The 21,425-nt window shown below is 38.2% G+C and overlaps 1 protein-coding gene across 1 annotated transcript; it reads right to left on the reverse strand.

The window, feature by feature from the left end:
* Positions 1-2,785: 2,785 nt before the first annotated feature.
* On the reverse strand, positions 2,786-17,206 carry LOC139152141 (adenosine deaminase 2-like). Its single transcript, XM_070725242.1, has 8 exons — positions 16,867-17,206; positions 14,795-15,014; positions 13,972-14,182; positions 13,434-13,561; positions 12,965-13,164; positions 11,942-12,099; positions 11,253-11,455; positions 2,786-3,232 (listed from the first exon to the last, which is right to left on the reverse strand). The coding sequence occupies exons 1-8, from the start codon at positions 17,168-17,170 to the stop codon at positions 2,980-2,982; spliced, it is 1,677 nt and encodes a 558-aa protein (XP_070581343.1). The 5' UTR covers positions 17,171-17,206; the 3' UTR covers positions 2,786-2,979.
* Between the last annotated feature and the right edge of the window lie 4,219 nt (positions 17,207-21,425).

Here is a 21,425-nt window from a genome sequence, read left to right on the forward strand (position 1 = left end):
ACATACATACATACATACATACATACATACATACATACATACATACATACATACATACATACATACATACATACATACACACATACACACATACGTACGTAGTACTTTAACGTGCGTACATAAATACAAAGTGTACACGCATGCTTAGACAGACCCATACCAAGACAGATAGACAATAACCCAGCCATTTCAAGCGAACATGAAACAGTTTGGAATGTGTGACCTTGCACTATCTGTGTTGCAAATCATGATGCAAGCATTCCTCCCTCGCTATTGATGATATTTTACAGAAGTAGTAATTTGACAGAGAAAAATGATTGCTCGACCAGATTGGGGCCTGATTTAGCTCTGACGTAAACCAGTCCACGATCACAAAAGATGATGGGTAAACACGGGACATAGCCCTGATTGTGCATAGAGAATGGTGAGTTTATTTACCTCGTTTTTACCTGGCCTGGAATGTGAAGCTCTATTGTCAGGCCGATCAGGTACTGTTTAGGGGCTTTCCCTATCGCGTCACACCGACGTATTGACCTACATAGCGCCAGCTGCAGGTGAACCATGGATACCTGTATTCATCAGCCTTATTAACATAAGTATGAGTTGTTTGGATGCTTTCACTTTACAAATGGTAACAACGTAATCGGCTTCCAGGGTCCTGAGGCGGGACTCCCCGTGACTCACTTTCACTGTTTTCCCATTTCACAGCAAACATTTACGACAGAAAGAATTTGTAACTATGAAGGATTACGATACCGCACCTACAATGGCATTAAATAACAAAAAGGCCGTTAAATTTGCTGACACATTACCTATGATGAAAAATGCTGCATAGGATTAGGAATTTCCCGGCCACATCATCGACTTATTCGCATCTTTTTTATCAATCGAACCAAAGAGGAAAGTTGTTTGGTTAACTTTCGATAAAACATGAATTGTGAAATTACTTTAATCAAGTAATGACTTCAATATATCTCCCATATGATATCGCTGTCACCGCCTATCATAGTGTTACCCGCAACCATAAACTCTGGCTGACCAAACTTGGCCGTAGATGGCAGCGTTGTCGGACAGGCTCTGAAAACAGCTCTCCCAGACGGCCACAATACTCTACATTGTTTGCAGACATCAATAGAACGATAATTTTGACCTAAGAACCTCTTGTAGGATAACGTAACTTTGTAACTAACTAAATAACATCAGGGTTGGTACGAGGGGTGGACCAGGGGAAATTTAGGATGTGTCCGCGCTCTAAGATACAATTCTACCGTCGTCTACTTTCCTAGAATATGGCACTCTACACGTGGCTTTATGACGTGACTCGATTAGGACTGAAGATTAATGCGTGTCATGATACAACTCTACTTCCAGTCATCAGTGGGTTTTACTAAGTGACGGATAGACGTATGTCCGATATCTGTTTTCCATACTTAATCATGTATACAATCAGAATGCCTTTCCAACCGATGACAATGAGATGCTAGTGTTACTTGAGAGTATTGCCACTAAAACAAAAACAGCTATCCTTACCATGATGATCATTATGATCTTGATGATGATGATGATGATGATGATGATAATAATAATAATAATAATAATAATAATAATAATAATAATAATAATAATAATAATAATTGATGATATGTTAATGGTGAAGATGATGATGTTAATGATGATGATGATGATGACGATGGTGATGATGATGATGATTATTATTATTATCATCACACCACCAACATTTTCGTCGTCGTCGTCGTCGTCTCATCGTCATCAACATCGTCATCATCGTCAGCGTCGTCATCATCATGACCACCACGTGTAATATGCAGAGTTATTGTTTATATTTGAATTCTAGTCCGGACCAGAATTCACTAGTCAACAATAACAATGTAGTCTACACATGTACAGGCTGAGTTGACAAGCTGAATACTGTGAGTCTAAACATGTGCTGGGGAGGAGAACAAGAAACTGTAGTTGACGTTAAAACGCAAAATACTGTACAATCATTAAAACTTATCGCTACTGGCCTATAACTCATGAATGATAAACTAATTTTAACATTTTTTTATAATATAAGTATCTCATACATGATTTCCCGGAAGAGTTTCAAGGGCTTCATAGAAATATGATTGCCAAAATATTCGACACACAGTTTATGATATTGTAAGGTCATAGAGTCATTAGCGCTCTGTTGAAGGTATTTATTGATTGTTTAAAAATGATATTTGATTGTCTTTTGCCTTTGGCATAAACACTGGTAAAAATTATCATGCAGATTGTTGTCATGCTATTTGTGGTTAAACATAAAGTTTTCGTTGTGTATCGATAGCATTTTCTGTGAATTATGAAATAAACCGTTTTGTCATTATCACAATTTGTCAAACGTTACAGCAATCCTGCATTCACCTGATGTTCGGTATTTAAAATAAATCTTTTGATTTATGAATATTATACTAATGAGCATTTTGTACAAAACAAACGAAGGATACTCACTAATCTGATATAGTCACTGTACACGATAGAACTGATGTATGTTTGTATGTGCATCGGAGAGAGAGAAAGAGAGAGAGAGAGAGAAGAGAGAGAGAGAGAGAGGAGAGAGAGAGAGAGGAGAAGAGAGAGAGAGAGAGAGAGAGAGAGAGAGAGAGAGAGAGAGAGAGAGAGGAGAGAGAGAGAGAGAGAGAGAGAGAGAGAGAGAGAGAGAGAGAGAGAGAGAGAGAGAGGGGGGAGGGAGGGAGAGAGGATACCTTGTAGAATATTCACTTTTTACCATGATTATGCGCAATTAAGCTTACATTCCGTTTTACATGTTTTGCTAACAGTTTTTTCACTGTAGTTTACAGCAAATTCTAGTATACGATTAAAAAGGAACTTTGCGAGGCTACGAGCAACTTGTCAAGTTCATGAATTACAGTTTGACTGGTACGGGTGGGTTTTTGATTGAGCAAGCTACAAAAGTTCTATAACAATGGTCCGTTCTCAGCATGCGATCATCATCACAAGTAGTGTGAATACGGTAAACAGTCGGACGATGTTGACGTCATTGATTTGCATCGACGCACCGCCAGTTGTTACGGGCTGGATAGGTGGCGTAGTTGGTCCAGGCGTCGGTACATATCGTTCCCAGTCAGTGATGTTGTACATGTCTAACACTTTGTCCAGGAATATTTGCCATTTTTCAGCCCACAGGTCCATGCACTGTTGTTCTTCGCTGCCGGCGAGGGCGCTATACCTGAAACATTTGCAATGACATTATCAAAACGAGATTTCCTTTTTCAAGTTCTTGACAAATTCAACTTTGGCTCTGACTTTATCAAGTGGATAAAAATTCTTTATAATAATACTACTTGCAAAATTAAGTGTAATGGCTTTCTTTCTCGCAATATTCATCTTCATAAGGGTGTGAGACAAGGGTGCCCCTTATCACCGTTACTGTATATTATGGCAGCAGAAGTGCTAGCTGAAAATATTCGTAAAGATGACAGCATATCAGGATTCATACTACCAGACAAACAAGAGGAAAAAATTAAGAGTTTTGCAGATGATACGACTCTTTATTTGAGAAATTTGAAAAGCATTACTCAGTCGTTGAAAATGTTCAACAAATATGAAAAAGCAACAGGTGCAAAGCTGAACAAAAAGAAATCCAAAGGTTTATGGGCTGGGAGTTTTAAAAACCGCACTGATTCAGTGGAAGGGGTCGATTTTCAAACAAGGTTTTACAGATCTGGGGAGTTGGGTTTGGAAACAGTAACACATCTAGAGAAAACTGGAAAACAGTGATGGAAAAATTTACGAATTGTCTTAAGATCTGGAATACTAGAAATCTGTCTTTTAAAGGCAGGGCAATTGTAGCTAATATGCTGGCTGCATCAAAATTATGGTACCTGGCATCATTTGATCACGTACCTAAGGAAATTATTAATGAAGCAAATAGTAAATTATGGAATTTTATTTGGAGAGGCAAACGAGAAGTTATAAAAAGGGGCATTTTCATTCAAAGATATGATGACTGTGGCAAAAAAGTTGTCGACATTGAAGAAAAAATTAATGCACTCCAATTAAAGTGGCTTATGAAATTATTTGAGAAAAATCCAGATAAAGGGACCCCTAAATGGGCCAGCTTATCAAAATATTTCATAGCGAATTATGACAATAAACTGAAAAGTGATTATCACTACCTCCATCTCAATTTCAAAGTCAACAACAAACGAACCCCAATGGTGTATGTGGATATGTTAAATACCTGGAAGTCACTTAGACTTACAAGAGTGAATCTACCAACATCAAAACAGAATCTTCTTAGAAAAGTTCTGTGGTATAATGACAATATTAAGAATGAAGGAAGTGTCCTCTTTATGAAAAATGGTCAAAGAGTGGAATTTTAAGGCTTAGGGACATCTGGAATGATGACAGAAATGACTGGCTTCAACCATGCACTGTAAAATTAAGTGTTCAAGGATAGAACACCAATTAAACGCCTTTTTGTAACACTTTTTGAACGCGTCTAGACGTTCAGAAATTTAACACTACGTGTTCAACCAACGTTCAATTTTTGAACACACGTGTGCAGATTTTGAACACTATGTGTTCATCAGACATTATATTGAACACATGGTGTTCCATATCTGAACACACTTTGCACATGAAATGTGTTCAAAAAATTGAACGCATTTACGCGTTCAAAGGGCTGTAACACTTTTTGAACGCATGGACGCCGTTCAACGATAAGTGTGTTAAAGGATTGAACACATGATATGCACTTGTTGAACACATTAACTTTTGGCGTTCAGGGGGTGTTCAAGCCTGGAAATAACATAACGGACCACTGATATTCAGTAAAATTATTTTATTCTAAAAATACACAAAAATTAGTTGAGTAAAATACAATTATTTAGTGTAAAATGGGGAAAAAACATGGCCACTTTGTAAAGTTTGTCAGAGGAAAACACCAACGGTGTAAACACCTTCCTATCAAAACATAAACAAAAGAAAATCTTTATAAACACTGTCGATCGTTTTCAAAATATATGAACAAAACAGGTTTAACTTCAATATTGTGGATTACGTTATATGTTCATACTTGTAAAAACGTACAAAAATATCTGTTTTGAAAAAGCTCAAAATTCGGCTTACTTATTGTGTTGAAAACACGTATTCGTATGAAATGTTTACTTCGTTTTTGTAAGATAGTTTAAGACATTTCCTCTTGTATAGACAATTGCAAACTTGGAAAAAGGTTAGTCAAGGCTTCTCTGATGCACATGGTACATAGTTGTCCACACTAAAGTAAACACAACATGTCAAGTTGTCACAAAGTGTCATAGTAAGTCTAAAACCAATAGCAACAACCTGAATGTTAGCCATTTCAACACCAAAATAGTAATACAACAAGCGACTTAGATGTCGAAAGAGCTCGCAGTGTTATGTAAAGGATCTCTGACAGCTCACTTCGGGATGGCCTCACCAAAAATGGGAAAATAGCTGCAAAAAATACACAATTGAAGATTTCACCATGATTTGGACATATCAAATTGAGATCATCCCAAAAAACATGTGTAGCAAATATCAAACCTATCAGACGGGTAATTTTTAAGATACAATTTTTTTGACCAAAAATGGTAAAAATTGACCCCAAAATGAAAACTTGCAGATTTCATCATAACTTGAATATATCACATTCTGATAATTCCCTGTCTTAAAAATGTCTGAATGTCTTTTATGTCTCAAAAATACAAATTTGCATATTTCTGCATCATTTGAACAATCTGAAAAGCTATCCGCAGAGACTTGTCAAAAATATCAAAGCTGTTCATTAAATAGTTTTGAAGAAGATTTTTAAAGATTTTTTGACCAAAACAAAAAAAAATTGCCATGAAAAACAAAAATCTGAATATTTCATCACAACTAGCACAAATTTTACGAAGGTCATTCTCAGGGACATTTTGACAAAATATTGAAGACGTCGAACCACCAGTAAGAGAGAAGAAGATATTTGCCAAAACATAGCAAAATTCGCCTCAAAAATACAAATTTGCGTATTTCGCCATAACTTGGACATATATGATTAGGGTAACCTCTGGGAACCTGTACTCCAAATATTTAAGGAATCGTATTGGCCGTTTTGAAGAAAAAGCTTGGGATGTAAAAATTTGAGGACGATGCCTCGCATTCACCTAAAAGCAAAGCTAAAAAACAGTAACAAATCGAGAACAAAAGACATGTTGATCTACAATACAAAATAATCTAAGATTTGGTAGCAGGCTATGATCAACTAAATGTTACTGGAGCACAAGCATTCAAAGACGTGACGTTTCCTTCATCAGATGCAAGGGTGCAATGAAGAATGGAAGCAGAAAGCGACAGAAAATTCAGAGTGAAAATTTCAGAAAATTCAGAAATTCAGAGTGTACATTTTTCACTCTGAATTTTCTGTCGCTTTCTGCTTTAATTCTTCATTCCATTCTTGCATCAGATAAGGTAGACTACACGTATTTGAAAGCTTATTCTCCAGTAACATTTAGTTGATCATAGCGTTCTACCAAAGCTTAGATAAATTCAGAAAAAAATACAGAAACTTATCAAAATTCAGTTACTGACCCTCGGAAGTTTAAATCTACATTAGAGATGAACTGAGGTTTTCAAGCTTGTTTCCAGACAGCAACCTCTACACTCATCTTCTTCAATTTCTGTACCATCAGCTTCTGTGATAACTCTTCGATTACCAGGTAAATCCAACTTTTCACATCCTAAAAATAATGCAACAATAGGTAATATGACGACATGAGACTTTAACTGAAAGACAAGGTGGCCTTATTAGGTTAAGGAAAAGGGGTGACTTTTGTATACAGTGCCTCTTTTCGATACTGTTACAAAATATTGGCTTCTTCTTGTCATCAACTGATGAAAAGTAAAAGAAAGGCCAACTTTCATATGCTGTAAAAATAGAGTGGACACTCTATGTGTAAACTAATGTTTACTATTAACTAATGTTTTATATGCGATTGTGATTACTAAAAGACATGTGTTAGCTGTGATTACGCAGCGGTGTGTGGCATATCGATCGCGCTCGGGTCAAGGGTCATCGCCACAGTTTTGCGGTGATGACCCTTGACCCGAGTGCGATCGATACGCCATGGCCCAAAACACCGCTGCGTATTGACAGCTATAGTATGGTATACAAGCCACTGAAAGAAAAAAAGGTTTCTTCACGTATTTTAGCTATTCCAAAGTACTACACAAATAATTTCAAAGGATAATAATACAGATGCTTCAAAATTTAACACCTTTTACAATTTTGGAGAGAAAACTTACCCTTTCTGGTCTTGCTTCTCCACGATCACAACTTCAGCGTGCGTTTACAAGAAAAATGTCGCATCTTCCGTTTTGATGCATGACGGGATAAGAAGAGGCACCAAACTTGAACACCAAGTGTTAAGGAGTAGAACGCCTCTTGCACGCCGATGTTAAAATTAAAACGTTCATGGTGGTTATCTGATTTTCTTTTCCAAATTTCAAAATTTCAACCCGTAATAAACGTGTAAAATTATTTTGTATACTTTCTCTTTTAGAAAAAACATGCTTTCAGCAATTTTAGACCAGAGATATTTTTCACTTAGTGGGAAAATCGTTACATCAAAATCCGTGTACGTTTGCTTAACAGCGATGCAGTAGTAAATTTAATATAGCCATAGTAAAGTAAAAAACACTAAAGATTGTTAATTGTTTTACAGTATTGCAAAATTTCTGTAATGCTGAGTTTTTGAACACTTGAAGGAGATGGTTGTTAACACTACGTGTTCAGGTTTAGAACATCATTGTTAATAATATGAACACTAGTGTTAACAATATGAACACTATATCCGTTCAAATTTGAACACCGACATGTACATTTTGAACGCGTAAAGACGCGTCTGGCGTCCGCTATTTTTACAGTGTGGGAAACTTATTGCAAAATTAGAGGAGGTACAATTAGACATGTGCAAGAGGAAATCAAGACAGTATGAAACACTCCTCAATGCTATTCCAGATTCCTGGAAACAAATCATCTCTTCAAACATCCAAAATGAAGAAAACTATGATATTTTAGACTTAGAGAATTATGGTCTGACAAAAAGTGATGTCAAAACCAAGTCACTTTATTGGAAATTAGTTGATAAGAAATGGCATGCAGTCAAAGGTCAGATTGGTCAAAAATGGGCTGAGAATCTAAGTCTCACTGACAGCTACAAAGCTACTTTATTCAGCCGTCTTAATTCAACAGGAATTGTCAGCAATTCAGTAAATGATTTAAATTGGAAGATTTTCCATCGAGGCCTAGTCACAGGAAGCTTGGCCAAAACTTTCAATTTAAGTGATGGGAATGTCATATTTGTGGCCAAGAAGAAATACTGGAACACATCTTATTTGAGTGTAAATATGTAAAAGAAATCTGGCAGAAATGTATTTGTTTCTTTGTCAGAAAACACAACTTTGATAATAATATCAATATCAAAGATTAGCAATTGCAGGAATCGAAAATGATAATAATGCAACATCTGACATTATTTACTGTATTACTTCCTTTGTAAAATATACAGTTTGGAATATTCGAAATTCGGTTACTCTTGATGGGATTAAAGTTTCCCTTCAATCCTATGTCATGCAATTGAAATGTTATCTCTCCTCATGGATGAATACATTATATTTCACTTATAAGATGATGAATAAAACTGAGGATTTTATCACAAAGTTTTCAAGCCTTGGAAGGAGAAGAATGCATCCTGAATGCATTCATATGATGATCTTTGCAATTAAACAGCTAATTATTTGGGGTTTTTTTGTCTTCAGACAAGACGCATTGTAATTTTAATGCATTCACAGTTATGTAGATTTGTTTTATTTGTGACTATGTGGAATAAATTTATCTTTTTCAAAAAAATTTGCAATGATATTATCAAAACGTCAAAACACAATTTTCTTAGAGAAGTTCTGTGGTATAATGACAATATTAAGAATGAAGAAGTGTCCTCTTTTATGAAAAATGGTCAAAGAGTGGAATTTTAAGGCTTAGGGACATCTGGAATGATGACAGAAATGACTGGCTTCAACAATGGGAAATAATGGCACAATTAGAGGAGGTACAAATAGACATGTGCAAGAGTAAATCAAGACAGAGTATGAAACACTCCTCAATGCTATTCCAGATTCCTGGAAACAAATCATCTCTTCAAACATCCAAAATGAAGAAAACTATGATATTTAGACTTAGAGAATTATGGTCTGACAAAAAGTGATGTCAAAACCAAGTCACTTTATTGGAAATTAGTTGATAAGAAATGGCATGCAGTCAAAGGTCAGATTGGTCAAAAATGGGCTGAGAATCTAAGTCTCACTGACAGTTACAAAGCTACTCTATTCAGCCGGAATTGTCAGCAATTCAGTAAATGATTTAAATTGGAAGATTTTCCATCGAGGCCTAGTCACAGGAAGCTTGGCCAAAACTTTCAATTTAAGTAATGGGAAATGCCATATTTGTGGCCAAGAAGAAACACTTGAACACATCTTATTTGAGTGTAAATATGTTAAAGAAATCTGGCAGAAATGTATTATTGTCTTTGTCAGAAAACGCAACTTTGATAATAATATCAATATCAAAAGATTAGCAATTGCAGGAATCGAAAATGATAATAATGCAACATCTGACATTATTTACTGTATTACTTCCTTTGTAAAATATACAGTTTGGAATATTCGAAATTCGGTTACTCTTGGTGGGATTAAAGTTTCCCTTCAATCCTATGTCATGCAATTGAAATGTTATCTCTCCTCATGGATGAATACATTGTATTTCACTTATAAGATGATGAACAAAACTGAGGATTTTATCACAAAGTTTTCAAGCCTTGTAAGACTTGAAGGAGAAGAATGCATCTTGAATGCATTCATATGATGATCTTTGTAATTAAACAGCTAATTTTTTTTTTCAGACAAGTTGCATTGTAATTTTAATGCATTCACAGTTATGTAGATTTGTTTTATTTGTGACCATGTTGAAATAAATTTATCTTTTTCAAAAAAAAGATATTACCATATTACTAAGAATGCATCCTGAATGCATTTATACGATGATCTTTTTAGTTAAATGACTGATTTCTTTTTCAGACAAGGTCCTTTGTGAGCTTGTTCAAACGCTTGACACATTCACAGTCATGAAGACTTGTTTTATTGGCCACTTTGTTGAAATAAATTTATCTTTTTCAAATAAAAAGATTTCACTAACATGGGAAAGGGACATGGAAATTCAATAACAGTCACTTGTCATGTATTAATTTCGAAAACCAAGTAGAGAACTTTTGGAAAATTTGGCAAAGTCAAAAACCTCTTTATGATGACATTTCAATTTGGTGGGACAAAGGCAAGGATAGACTTCTTTGGCTGTGACGTCATCAGTGGATAAAAGTTTGCCTGTCAGTCGAACTGTCTGCCTGTCTTTCCTCACATTAATTTATGTTATCATTTGTCGTCATCAAAGTTACTCAGTGAAAATTTGCGGCAATTTAAACTTAAATATTTATTTTCAGTGTTCGTCACCAGCAGCGCTACCTGACACCCTGTTTCTACCTTATCACATATTTCACAAACTTTACAGCATGTCTTTGCTTTTTTTTTCGCTTAGCTTTATTTTGCCAGCTTATAATATTCAAGCTGTTTCATTTTCTTATATTTTTTACTATATTTTTATCTTACTGTATGTAAATTTTTTTCAAAACATGATTTCTTGATGTTCGTAATATTTTGTGATGTATTTGTAATGTTTGTGGTAAACTTCGCGATGTCTTTGTATAGGTACATACACTGTGGCCTTCAGGTTGACTACTTTGGAGAAACTGTGAGCATAGGTGCCTCTATCGAGTGAAATAAACTACCCTGTAAGGTGTTTTGGAACAAAATGAAACTTTGTGGTGGCAAAGTGCATGTGAAAGTTGTGAAAGCTACCCTCGAACCACTATCTAATTTTTTTCTTTCCGCTACTGCCCCTCCTCGTCACAAAATTTTGCCCTTGCACCCCCAGAGGCGTAGCCCCACGAACACTTAGTCGAATCCATGCACGTCCACGTCCCCCAGTGCAGAAGCAATGCTGGCAATGCCTGCCCTTCTCTGATACTGGACAAATGTCTTCCTGCCCGCTAGGGAAGGGCTTCGCGAACATCAGTGGTTGGTGGCTGCCCTTGGCAGATACACGTTAACGCACAATAAAGCGTAATCGTTACCTGATAGAGTCCACTGTCAGTTGTTTCAAAAGTCTCAAATCTGATCTTGCACTAGCGACGCCCATGAATACCTCGTAGTAATCATGTGATATTGGCGTGGCTCCCCAAACAACAGGGTCATCAGATCCGATCACAACCGGATATCCTTCCGCAATCAAGTACGCTGCAGGCATGTTCCGAATGTCATCAAAATGTTTCAATACCTTAGAGATAAAGAAGATTAGAAATATGCTACATAAATGTAAAAGCCACACACAAAAAGACAGTCAGACTTTAAAACACATGTTTACAGATATTTTCCTTTTCCAATACTCAATATTCTGAACATCGGTTAAACGATTGTTTGGCGAAACCACCGTATCGAACAGGCCAACTCGGGAATAAACTTTTCACTCTGACTTCTGTTGCGTTCTATGGTAAACAGACACTGAAGAATCATGTAATAGCGGAACAAAATAAAACTCAAAAAATTGTGTACAAACACATGCATATCTACAGTGTTTGCAAGCGGTTTTGTTTTGACCGTGGTCCATCCGAATCTCATGTTTCACCTATAGCGCCACCTCAGTTTCAACATTACGAAAAGTAAACAAGAAAGAACGTTAAGCCATATAAACTATGATTTGTAGACTGAATTCAGAGGGAAAATATTTACCTTGTCGCAAAACACAATAAAGGGGAAAACCAACCTGTGAGGAGATGGGATTAACCTCAATAGGAATATTTCTCTCTTTGATTTTTTTCAAAACCGATGGATGTTTGATTGCCCCGTAAGCATGTCCCAATCTCGAGGAGTTCAGCATCAAAGCGTCGATAAGATTTTCGTCTGTCTCGACTCCTTGCCAATCTATATGGAAAGAGAGGTCAAAGGTTACATTTTCGAGTGCTTGTTTCTAAGTTAAAACAGCCTGACCTCGACAAGAGACGTGCCTCTGGTTATACTTACATAGTTGTATGTCAATATAAGTGACAGAAGTTATATACCGGCTTATATATCAAATGAAAGCCTCGTAAAGTGTAAACTTTCAGGTATACTATGAGTTGTAAGTGCGGGTCATAGATATACAATACATAACGTAGGGGATTTCAAAACCGCAGTCCTCACTACCTGATTCTCGAATTAGATATTGTGGACTATGTTATCAAGTAAATTTGGTTGTAGGTTTTACTTTATATCATAAACAAGCAGTGTGTCTAAGAACGGCGAATTTTTGTCCAACAGAGAAGCTCTTGATAATCAATGTGGATAGGTCCAAGTTGTGCATAAAGTTCTGATTTGGTCTCCAAGTACCGACATGAAAAACAAATTTTACTTGTCCGATTCTATCCAAACAATCACCATAAATGGTTTGACCCACTTGACACTATATATGTATTAAGCACTTGAGGCAAATTTCAGACAATAAAATTTACCTATCTGGCGATCGCATGAATTCGTACTGTAATAGGTACCAAACATATCAGAGAGAGAGAGAGAGAGAAGCGAGAGAGAGAGAGAGAGAGAGAGAGAGAGAGAGAGAGAGAGAGAGAGAGAGAGAGAGAGAGAGAGAGAGAGAGAGAGAGAGAGGGGGGGGAGAGGGAGAGAGAGGGAGGAGAGGGGAGAGAGAGGGGGAGAGAGTGAGAGACAGACAGACAGACAGACAGAGCAAGTAAAACAAAGTGTTGCAAAGTGCGAGAGTATGTGAATTTAAAAATTTAAAGTAAATAAGTACTTGTCTCTCCCGCATGGAAATAGTAGGGCAACTCTTCTCCTCGATCAGAGGGTATCAACAATTCGTCCAAGTAAAACACTAGAGGGCGACCAGCATCCTCTTGGGCGACGAGGTCAAAACCGACCATGAAGTGAGGGTATTTTTGCCTGAGTTGTATCGCTGTGTTCACAACGGATTCTATGGTGGGTTTGTCCAATATTCTGTGGGTCAAATTCAAGGAGAAAGTGTGATCTTAGTTTTGATAATGCAACAGATGATCACCACCACCACAACCACCATCATCATCATCATCATCACCACCACCACCACCATCATCATCATCGTCGTCGTCATCATCATCATCATCTTCAGCATCATTTTCATTACAAATAATGCCGTCTTTACAACCGTCGCACTTATGCTGATTGCTAACACGAGCGAAACACGAATCTTATCAATTTAACAGACAGGCGAATAGTCATAGCATTACCTTAATGAGGTGAAGATGATCTTTGACCCCATGGAATCTTGATATGTCTTAAGAAAGTCTCTGTTAGCGTCTTCATATCGTTGCAGTGTGTACTCAGAGTCGTATTTGGTGCCATTGAGTTCATAGATCTGAATCAAAATAAAAAATACTAGACATTTTTTCTTCTATGACTACACACTGCAATTAATTTGGAAAATGACTTGATTCAGTCAGTGTAACTGCACAGTCAAAAGTGAAAAGATAAAGAAAACATGTGCTTCTTTACTTGCTTCATCTCCCATCATGAAATGTTTAAGACGTGTATATAAAAATAATTAGAGTTTGGTGGACATTTCTGTGTGGCCAAAGCAACTGAGCCTTACACTTCTTAAAGTTATTAGAAAAATGTCCTCATCGAATTGATGAGAATTATTTGTATTCGAAAGACTACTGACTGACTGACTGACTGACTGACTGACTGACTGACTGACTGACTCACTCACTCATATATTTATTTGATTTTTCGGATTGTTTTGCGCGAGCGCAATGATGTACATACTGGTTGTAAAAGAGCCCTGACTTCCATGAACTGCACACCGTCATCGTAAAATTCTTTCAGGCCCTGACGATAATAATCTTCAAAGACGTCAGCATAAAACACTAAACCATCCACCGTTGCAAAATAATCGTTGAAGTACGTCCATACTTCGTGCTGACTACTATATGCCGTGTGTGGTTCGTCGTCAATTAACGATATGGTATCATACAACCTAAGAACAACGGAGAGACAAACAAATAGACAAACAGACAGACAGAAAGATAGGTTATGATATGTAGACTGTGAGTCAGACACAGATACAGATACAGATACGAAAACAGATAAACAAAAAAGTGTAACAAAGAAACAAAAGATTAGGTCCTATCGTATGTATGGCCTTGCTATCGTCTATGTGCTAAATAAATCAAAGAGGTAGATCTAATATCAAACTCATTCTTCTTGCGCCCTGTTTTACAGGCAGTTATTTATTTACTTGATGTTTCGAAATATTTACAAATGGGGTTGAAAATCAAATAACCCTGGCACACCAAAAACGACCTCATTCTAAATGAAGGGGGAGCAAATGAAGCTCTTCGTCAAAATAGGTGTCCACGAGCGGTTCGGTTGGAGGAGGAGAGGTACTTTATTCTCTCAGGGGGGGGGGGGGGTGAAGAAGGCAACTCTCGAGAGTGGGGATATTTTTTATTTTACTGTGGACGACAGTCGCCGGTCAACGAGATTTACGATCAAAATAAAAAAGAGACTTCACGGGCGTAAAAGATAACACACTTCAGTGGAATGGATAAAATATATGTCGACTACATGAAGGATTCATTTTTCTTACCTCTTATCGAATTCGTCCACATTTCCAGATGTTTCCCGTTCTGTCGCTACAAGCTTCCACTCACAGGTGCTGTTGTCGGTCGGCTGGTCCTCAGCAAATTGGAAAAGTAGCGCCCCTCGGTCATGCGTGAAACACATGTAGCAATGTGGCCGATAGGTGGCGTTCTTGATCAGCCAGTTGATGTCAGCGATTGCATTGTCGTGGATGTGTAATACCGCACCTAAAGGGAGAAAAACGTCTTATTTTTTAGGGTATTTATCGCAGACATGTACCTAGATGAGTGTACAGAAAGTCAGGAATTCGTGTGTTATCTTGTGATTGATATTTCCTGAACTTTCGATTCGTATAATTCATTATTGCTTGGATTCGTGACCTGAGCATGACTGTTTACTTTCAGAACTGTAAATTTTAATCATTCAAATAATCATCGAACAAAGTACTCCTACTCACCTCTGACAGAATCTATATATCTTTTTAAACATTATTTATTCATTTATTTACATTGATTTATTATTACATTGATTTACTATTTTCTAACCTGCTGCAAGGTAATGAAAAAGCCGGACTGACAGTGACCTGTTTGCTATATCACCATATCGCAAACCGCTGCGAGCGAAGTTCACTCCATTTGATATCGTTATATGACATCACTATGCCGGTCTGTCAGCAAATTCGAGCAAAATCAGCCAAACTGACCCCATAATTTGATAGACTAGTGACACATAGACCAAGTAACAAGTTGGCAGAATTTGGTGACCACCAACAAACTTTTCCTTAAATAGCAACAGTGTAATGTTATCGCGCTTTTTGTGTGACCGTTGGACCCTTATACGTCGTCAACGTGCATGTTACCACTGATAGCTTTCACGACCTATTTCGACAGCTACCGTTACAAGGGAGGGGTCGAATGATATCTATGAGTAAAGCGAACTCAGCAGTAAGCCAACTTTTCAAAGATTACGAATCATTAGGTACCGTTCAGTTTTTACGGCCGGGGGGGGGGCGGCAAAATCCAGGGGGGGGTCATCAAAATTTTGGAATCCGCAAAGGGGGGGGTCATCGCTTTTTCACTGGTAGGAAAGGGGGGTCACCACATTTTCAAAAACATAATACCAACAATAAAGTTCACTTTATGCCATTGCCATGATCGACCCTCTTTAACGGCGGGCCGCCTTCGGCGGCCCACTACAATAAATATACATTATGTATTACCATGACCCTCTTAACGGGCAGACGCCTTGGCGGCCCACTCCAATAAGGTTTACTTCATGCAATGGCCATGATCGACCCTCTTTACCGGCGGGCCGCCTTGCGGCAGCCCACTCCAATAAATTGACTTTATGTAATACCCCACGGCAATCTTAATGGCCGTGCGCCTTCAGCGGCCCTGTCCAGTAAAGTCTACTTTATGCAATAGCCATGATCGACCCTCTTTACCGGCGGGCCACCTTTGGTGGCCCACTAGAATAAAGTTGACTTTACGTAATGCCCATGACCCTCTTAACCGGAGGGCTGCCTTTGGCGAACCACTCCAATAAAGTTCACTTTATACAATGTCCATGGACATGAGTTGTCTATGGAAATGAAGTTAAAAATTGCCTTACAGTCATCCTAATTAACAGACGTTTCAATGGATGTGGCTGAGAAGTTTGTGCACTGGCATCTCTGCTACACGAATAAAGTGCGCCGCGTACCGGAGTTCAAATCCAAACCATGCGGTAAATTTGACATATGGGTTTTAGTTATTTTTAAGCGGGGGGGGGGGGTCATCAATTTTTTTAGTCTGACAAAGGGGGGGGGTCATCTTTTGTTCACGAAAAATGCAGGGGGGGGGTTCTATATTTTTTTGAACACCGGCGACAAGATTTGCCGGCGCCCCCCAGCCGTAAAAAACTGAACGCTCCCTATATGTGATTCAGAATTATCAGAACGTGGCTAACGAATGGTAAGAGATCTGTATCACATTTAAAGGGTTTGCACTATATATGTATAAAGTCAGATATTTAGTCCTACATTGTAATGTATCACAGCCTGAAAGAATAAAAATGCCCAGTTTAGTGTTAGTCACCCACCTTTTGGCATGAGTTTAATTATCTCGAAAACTTTGCTTTGGTCAATGAAGGGCTTAGCATGGAAGAAATGCATGTTTGGTGGATAGACGCTAGTTTCTCGCCCTTTCTGGATTTCTTCGTCTTTTAATCGCATGAGAACATCGTTGACTGCCCACTCCTTTCCCTCAAGTGGTGTGTTACTTCCAATGGCGGACGACAAGTCTTCAGTCAAGAAATCTTCTCTCCATGACAGATATAAGGGGTTGCCTGCAACGACCGAGACAAAAGCCAGCAGAAATATGACGTGCGACATCGACTGGTCCATCTCAACTTTTCGCTCACCTGTTAGTTTGACTTATCTGATAAACCAATTTTGTTTGTCTTTCACTTTGTTATCTTGGCTGTTTACTTATTAAATTATGTACCTGTACTACGGTGAATCGCCATACCAACTATATCGTAAGAATGAACATACCAGACAAAAATTCTACGTGGGGGAGGCACGTTACAGAAGAGCCATATGGACCAATCAGAACTCAAGTTACTATCTTGCGTCATCGTGTGCTTTTAGATTGGGTAAATTTGGGACTATGTATAGCATATTTTACCTCGCGAGGGTCAAAAGCGAGAGAGAGAGAGAGAGAGAGAGAGAGAGAGAGAGAGAGAGAGAGAGAGAGAGAGAGAGAGAGAGAGAGAGAGAGAGAGAGAGAGAGAGGAGAGAGGATAAACACAGACAGACAGATAGGGGCATGAAAGTAGACATAACGAGAACTTAGAACTTATGAAGGAACAGATAAACTTTCAAGAGCCTCCCTGGTTCAAAAAGAAATAGTCTACCGAATTATCCATTGGCTGCCCTGACCCAAGACTACCATGAAGTAGGAAACTTACCATTCTGATAAATTGGTCCCATTATAATATTTATGTTTCTCTACTCTGTTGAGTCGTAGGACCACCTGTATCTGTTAATTTACTTCGAGTTTTTGATGGCAAACAAACCCTTCAGTCAATCGAAGTTTTCAGAGACCGCCTTCAAGTTGTTAGTGAAAGCCCTGCTTTGTGGTGTTTTGTAATTAGATATTGACACCTTGGTGTTTGTTCTCAAAATTATTAATAGGTACTCAGATATGTGCAGCTTTAATAGTTCCCTGGGGAAATTTATCGAATATGAGCGTGTCTTCAACACTTTATCTGTTCGGTTGTAGTATCTGTTGATATAAGTTTTGATAGCAAACGAACCCTTGTTGCTGGCTGTTGTGCTTTGCAAATGCGAATCGGGCCGATGCTAGTAATATTTGTTTTTCTTTGGTGACCGTGTACGGTGATACATCTATGATGTGATCAGAAGTGTGCAGAATATCTCCTATACAGCTATAGTTTATTGTAATATGTGAACGAGATAGAGGAATCTTTTCCAAGTGTTTGATCACGGCCCCTCTCCCTGTGTTGAGGGACCGTGGTTCGATCTATTCATTCATACTGGAAGGTGAAGAGAACCAGGATGTACAAGTATCGCGTCATCCACTTGAAAAATAGTCTGATTGATTGGTGAAAATATTTCAAGAACTGCACAGCAAGTCATGATAGAAAAAACAAATTGTTGTTGGGGACTATAGAGTGGGTTTATGCCTTGTGCTGACACTGTTGGAGGTTTGTAATAGACATGAAATGTCACCTCCGGCTTGTTTCTTTACTTCGTCATCATCTCCTTCGGTGTTATGTTATGTTCAAACCTCATTCAGATGACAACTTCATACGTGGGTCACTTCCCTTCGAGTAGGGAATCTCCCAGGGAAATACTATAGAAACATTTTCTTTTGCCTCATGATTGATGTTCTGGATAAGGTCCGACTTCTGTCATGAATGTCTAAATTAACCGCCTTTCCCTTCAACACGTTATTGTTTATCTAAGCTGAAACTAACATTGATGGACACATTGTGTTCAAACCTCATTCAGATCACTAGCTTTCATTCGTTGTTGTCAATAACCATTTACTGTCATGTCTCCCCGTCATTCCTCTGCCCCATCGTGCTTGTATTTGTCAGATTCCCTCGAAAACTGACTGTCTCTTAATGAGTTGTCTTCCTTGAAGTCGCTTATGGTGTACTTAGTCATAGTATCGGTCACATAGTATCGGTTCAAATGTTTTGTTGAACACCTCTTTCAGTTGCTTGAAAACTTGCTTTACAGATTCCCAGTGACGAATGTATGTAGTTTTCTGTATTTTTAAAGATTTTTCACTTTGTTCACAGGTCTTGTTCTACTCCCAACAGCATGTTGAGATCTCTGCTATATACCTTGTCATCGCAGAGTCTATACGTGTAATATGTAGAGTGAATATGTACGCGTGAATTCCAGTCCAGATCAGAATTAACTTTTCAACAATAACAATGCAGTATTGCTGAAGGCAAGAGTACTTGGGCCGTGATAGAGTAATTTTGAGGACAATATATACTACTATTCAAATATGGTCTTGAATTTCCTCCTGTCAATGAGGCATTTGATTAACTGGTTATTAAACGAAGCAATGGCATGACAACGGCAAAATATGTCTAGCAACTTTTGTGGAGTTTGAGGCAGGGGTTCTTTATTTATAGCGGGAATTGCTTAAACTCTTAAATATTCAAATTACAGCAAATTTCTTTTGTTCTCGATGGTAGATGTCTAATATTTAGATGGGCATATTTAGATTTCTACCCTATAGTTATCCCTATATACCAAAAATCGGACATCCAGCTCTATTGGCTTGCTCAGAATTAGATATGCGCATAATTAATGAGGTACAATATGTGGTGTCATAAGGTGTCCCATCATACCATTTATGAAGGGTATAGCACTTGTGGTTACTGAGTTGTGGACAAATATATATATTTGAGGTCAAAGGTCATCGAGGTCACGTGACATTTTGTCAAAATAATTGTATTGCTAAGTTATTCCTATATACCAAAAATCAGACCTCTAGCTCTATTGGCGCGCTCAAAATTATATATGCGCATAATTAATGAGGTAAATATGTGGTGTCATAAGGTGTCTTATCATACCAAATATGAAGGATGTAGCACTTGTGGTTACTGAGTTGTGGACAAATATATATATTTGAGGTCAAAGGTCATTGAGGTCACGTCACATTTTGTCATAATAATTGTATTGCTAAGTTATTCCTATATACCAAAAATCAGACCTCTAGCTCTATTGGCTCGCTCAAAATGAGATATGCACATAATTAATGAGGTACAATATATGGTGTCATAAGGTGTCCTTTCATACCAAATATGAAGGGTGTAGCACTTGTGGTTACTGAGTTGTGGACAAATATGTATATTTGAGGTCAAAGGTCATTGAGGTCACGTGAAGTTTTGTCAAACAAATTATATTGTTAACTTATCCCTATATACCAGAAATCAGACCTCTTGCTCTATTGGCTCGCTCATAATTAGATATGCACATAATTAATGGAGTACAATATGTGGCATCATAAGGTGTCCCATCATACCAAATATGAAAGGTTTAGCACTTGTGGTTACTGAGTTATGGACAATAATGTATATTTGAGGTCAAAGGTCACCAAGGTCACATGATATTTTGTCAAAATGTCTGAGATATCTGCGTGAACCGATGGACTCACTGATGGACTCACGGACGGATATGAGCCAATCTATAAGTCCCCTGGACTTTATCCGTGGGGACAAAAAAACTGTGTCACTGCATCCTTTAGGCAATATGAATACGATGAGAAACTAAATTTTTATTTTTCTTGGCATCATACATGCGAGTCTATGGAGAACTGCCTTATACATGGGAGTCTATGGAGGTGTAAACTAAAAAGTCCTCTAACACGGCCAAATTTGATAGCATTGTGAAACAAATCGACGTGCATCTGTATGGGGTTGGGTACTAGGCGTGAACGGACGGACGGACGCACGGACATGACCAAACCTATAAGTCCCCTCGGACTTCGTCCGTGGTGATTAAAAACAACGCAACAGTTATTACAGCTACACCGGCGGTAGGTTCATATCCAGAGCCCCGTACGGTCTGCCGCCGTCGCTTGAAAACAATCTCATGCACCCGGCCATATGGGCAGCTGGCCGGATGCATGACTTCCCGGAGAAGGCGAGCTGTCACGTTCAAGCTCAGGATTATTTGTCGATCAAATTTCAGTAAATTTACCTTACCTAGATGAAATTTTGTCTATAGGCTGAAATTTCGCCGAAGTTTGACAAAATTACATCGATTTTTCAGGTTCATATGCGACATTTTTGAGTTTTGAGTGCAGACAGAAATAAGTTTTGAGGCAACATGGCTGCGACCCCATGTTGACCCCTAGCCCTGCGTACGATGCTATGTGCAGCTACAGCTAACACACAGCATCGTACGCAGGGCCAGCGAGAGAGTTGCCGACATCGACGGTTATTTACGAGAAGCGAATAAAAGACTGTCATTTTTGGAAGCGATCGAGTAGCTGAGGTAGGCTGGGATACGACTTGGGCCCAAGAACGCTGAATTTCGGCAGTAATTTGGCTTTTTACGTCAAGTCCCAAAATGGATTTGAAGTCACCGACCCAACGTACGGGTCTTT

Source organism: Ptychodera flava, chromosome 2 (assembly GCF_041260155.1).
Source record: "Ptychodera flava strain L36383 chromosome 2, AS_Pfla_20210202, whole genome shotgun sequence".
Lineage (NCBI taxonomy): Eukaryota > Metazoa > Hemichordata > Enteropneusta > Ptychoderidae > Ptychodera > Ptychodera flava.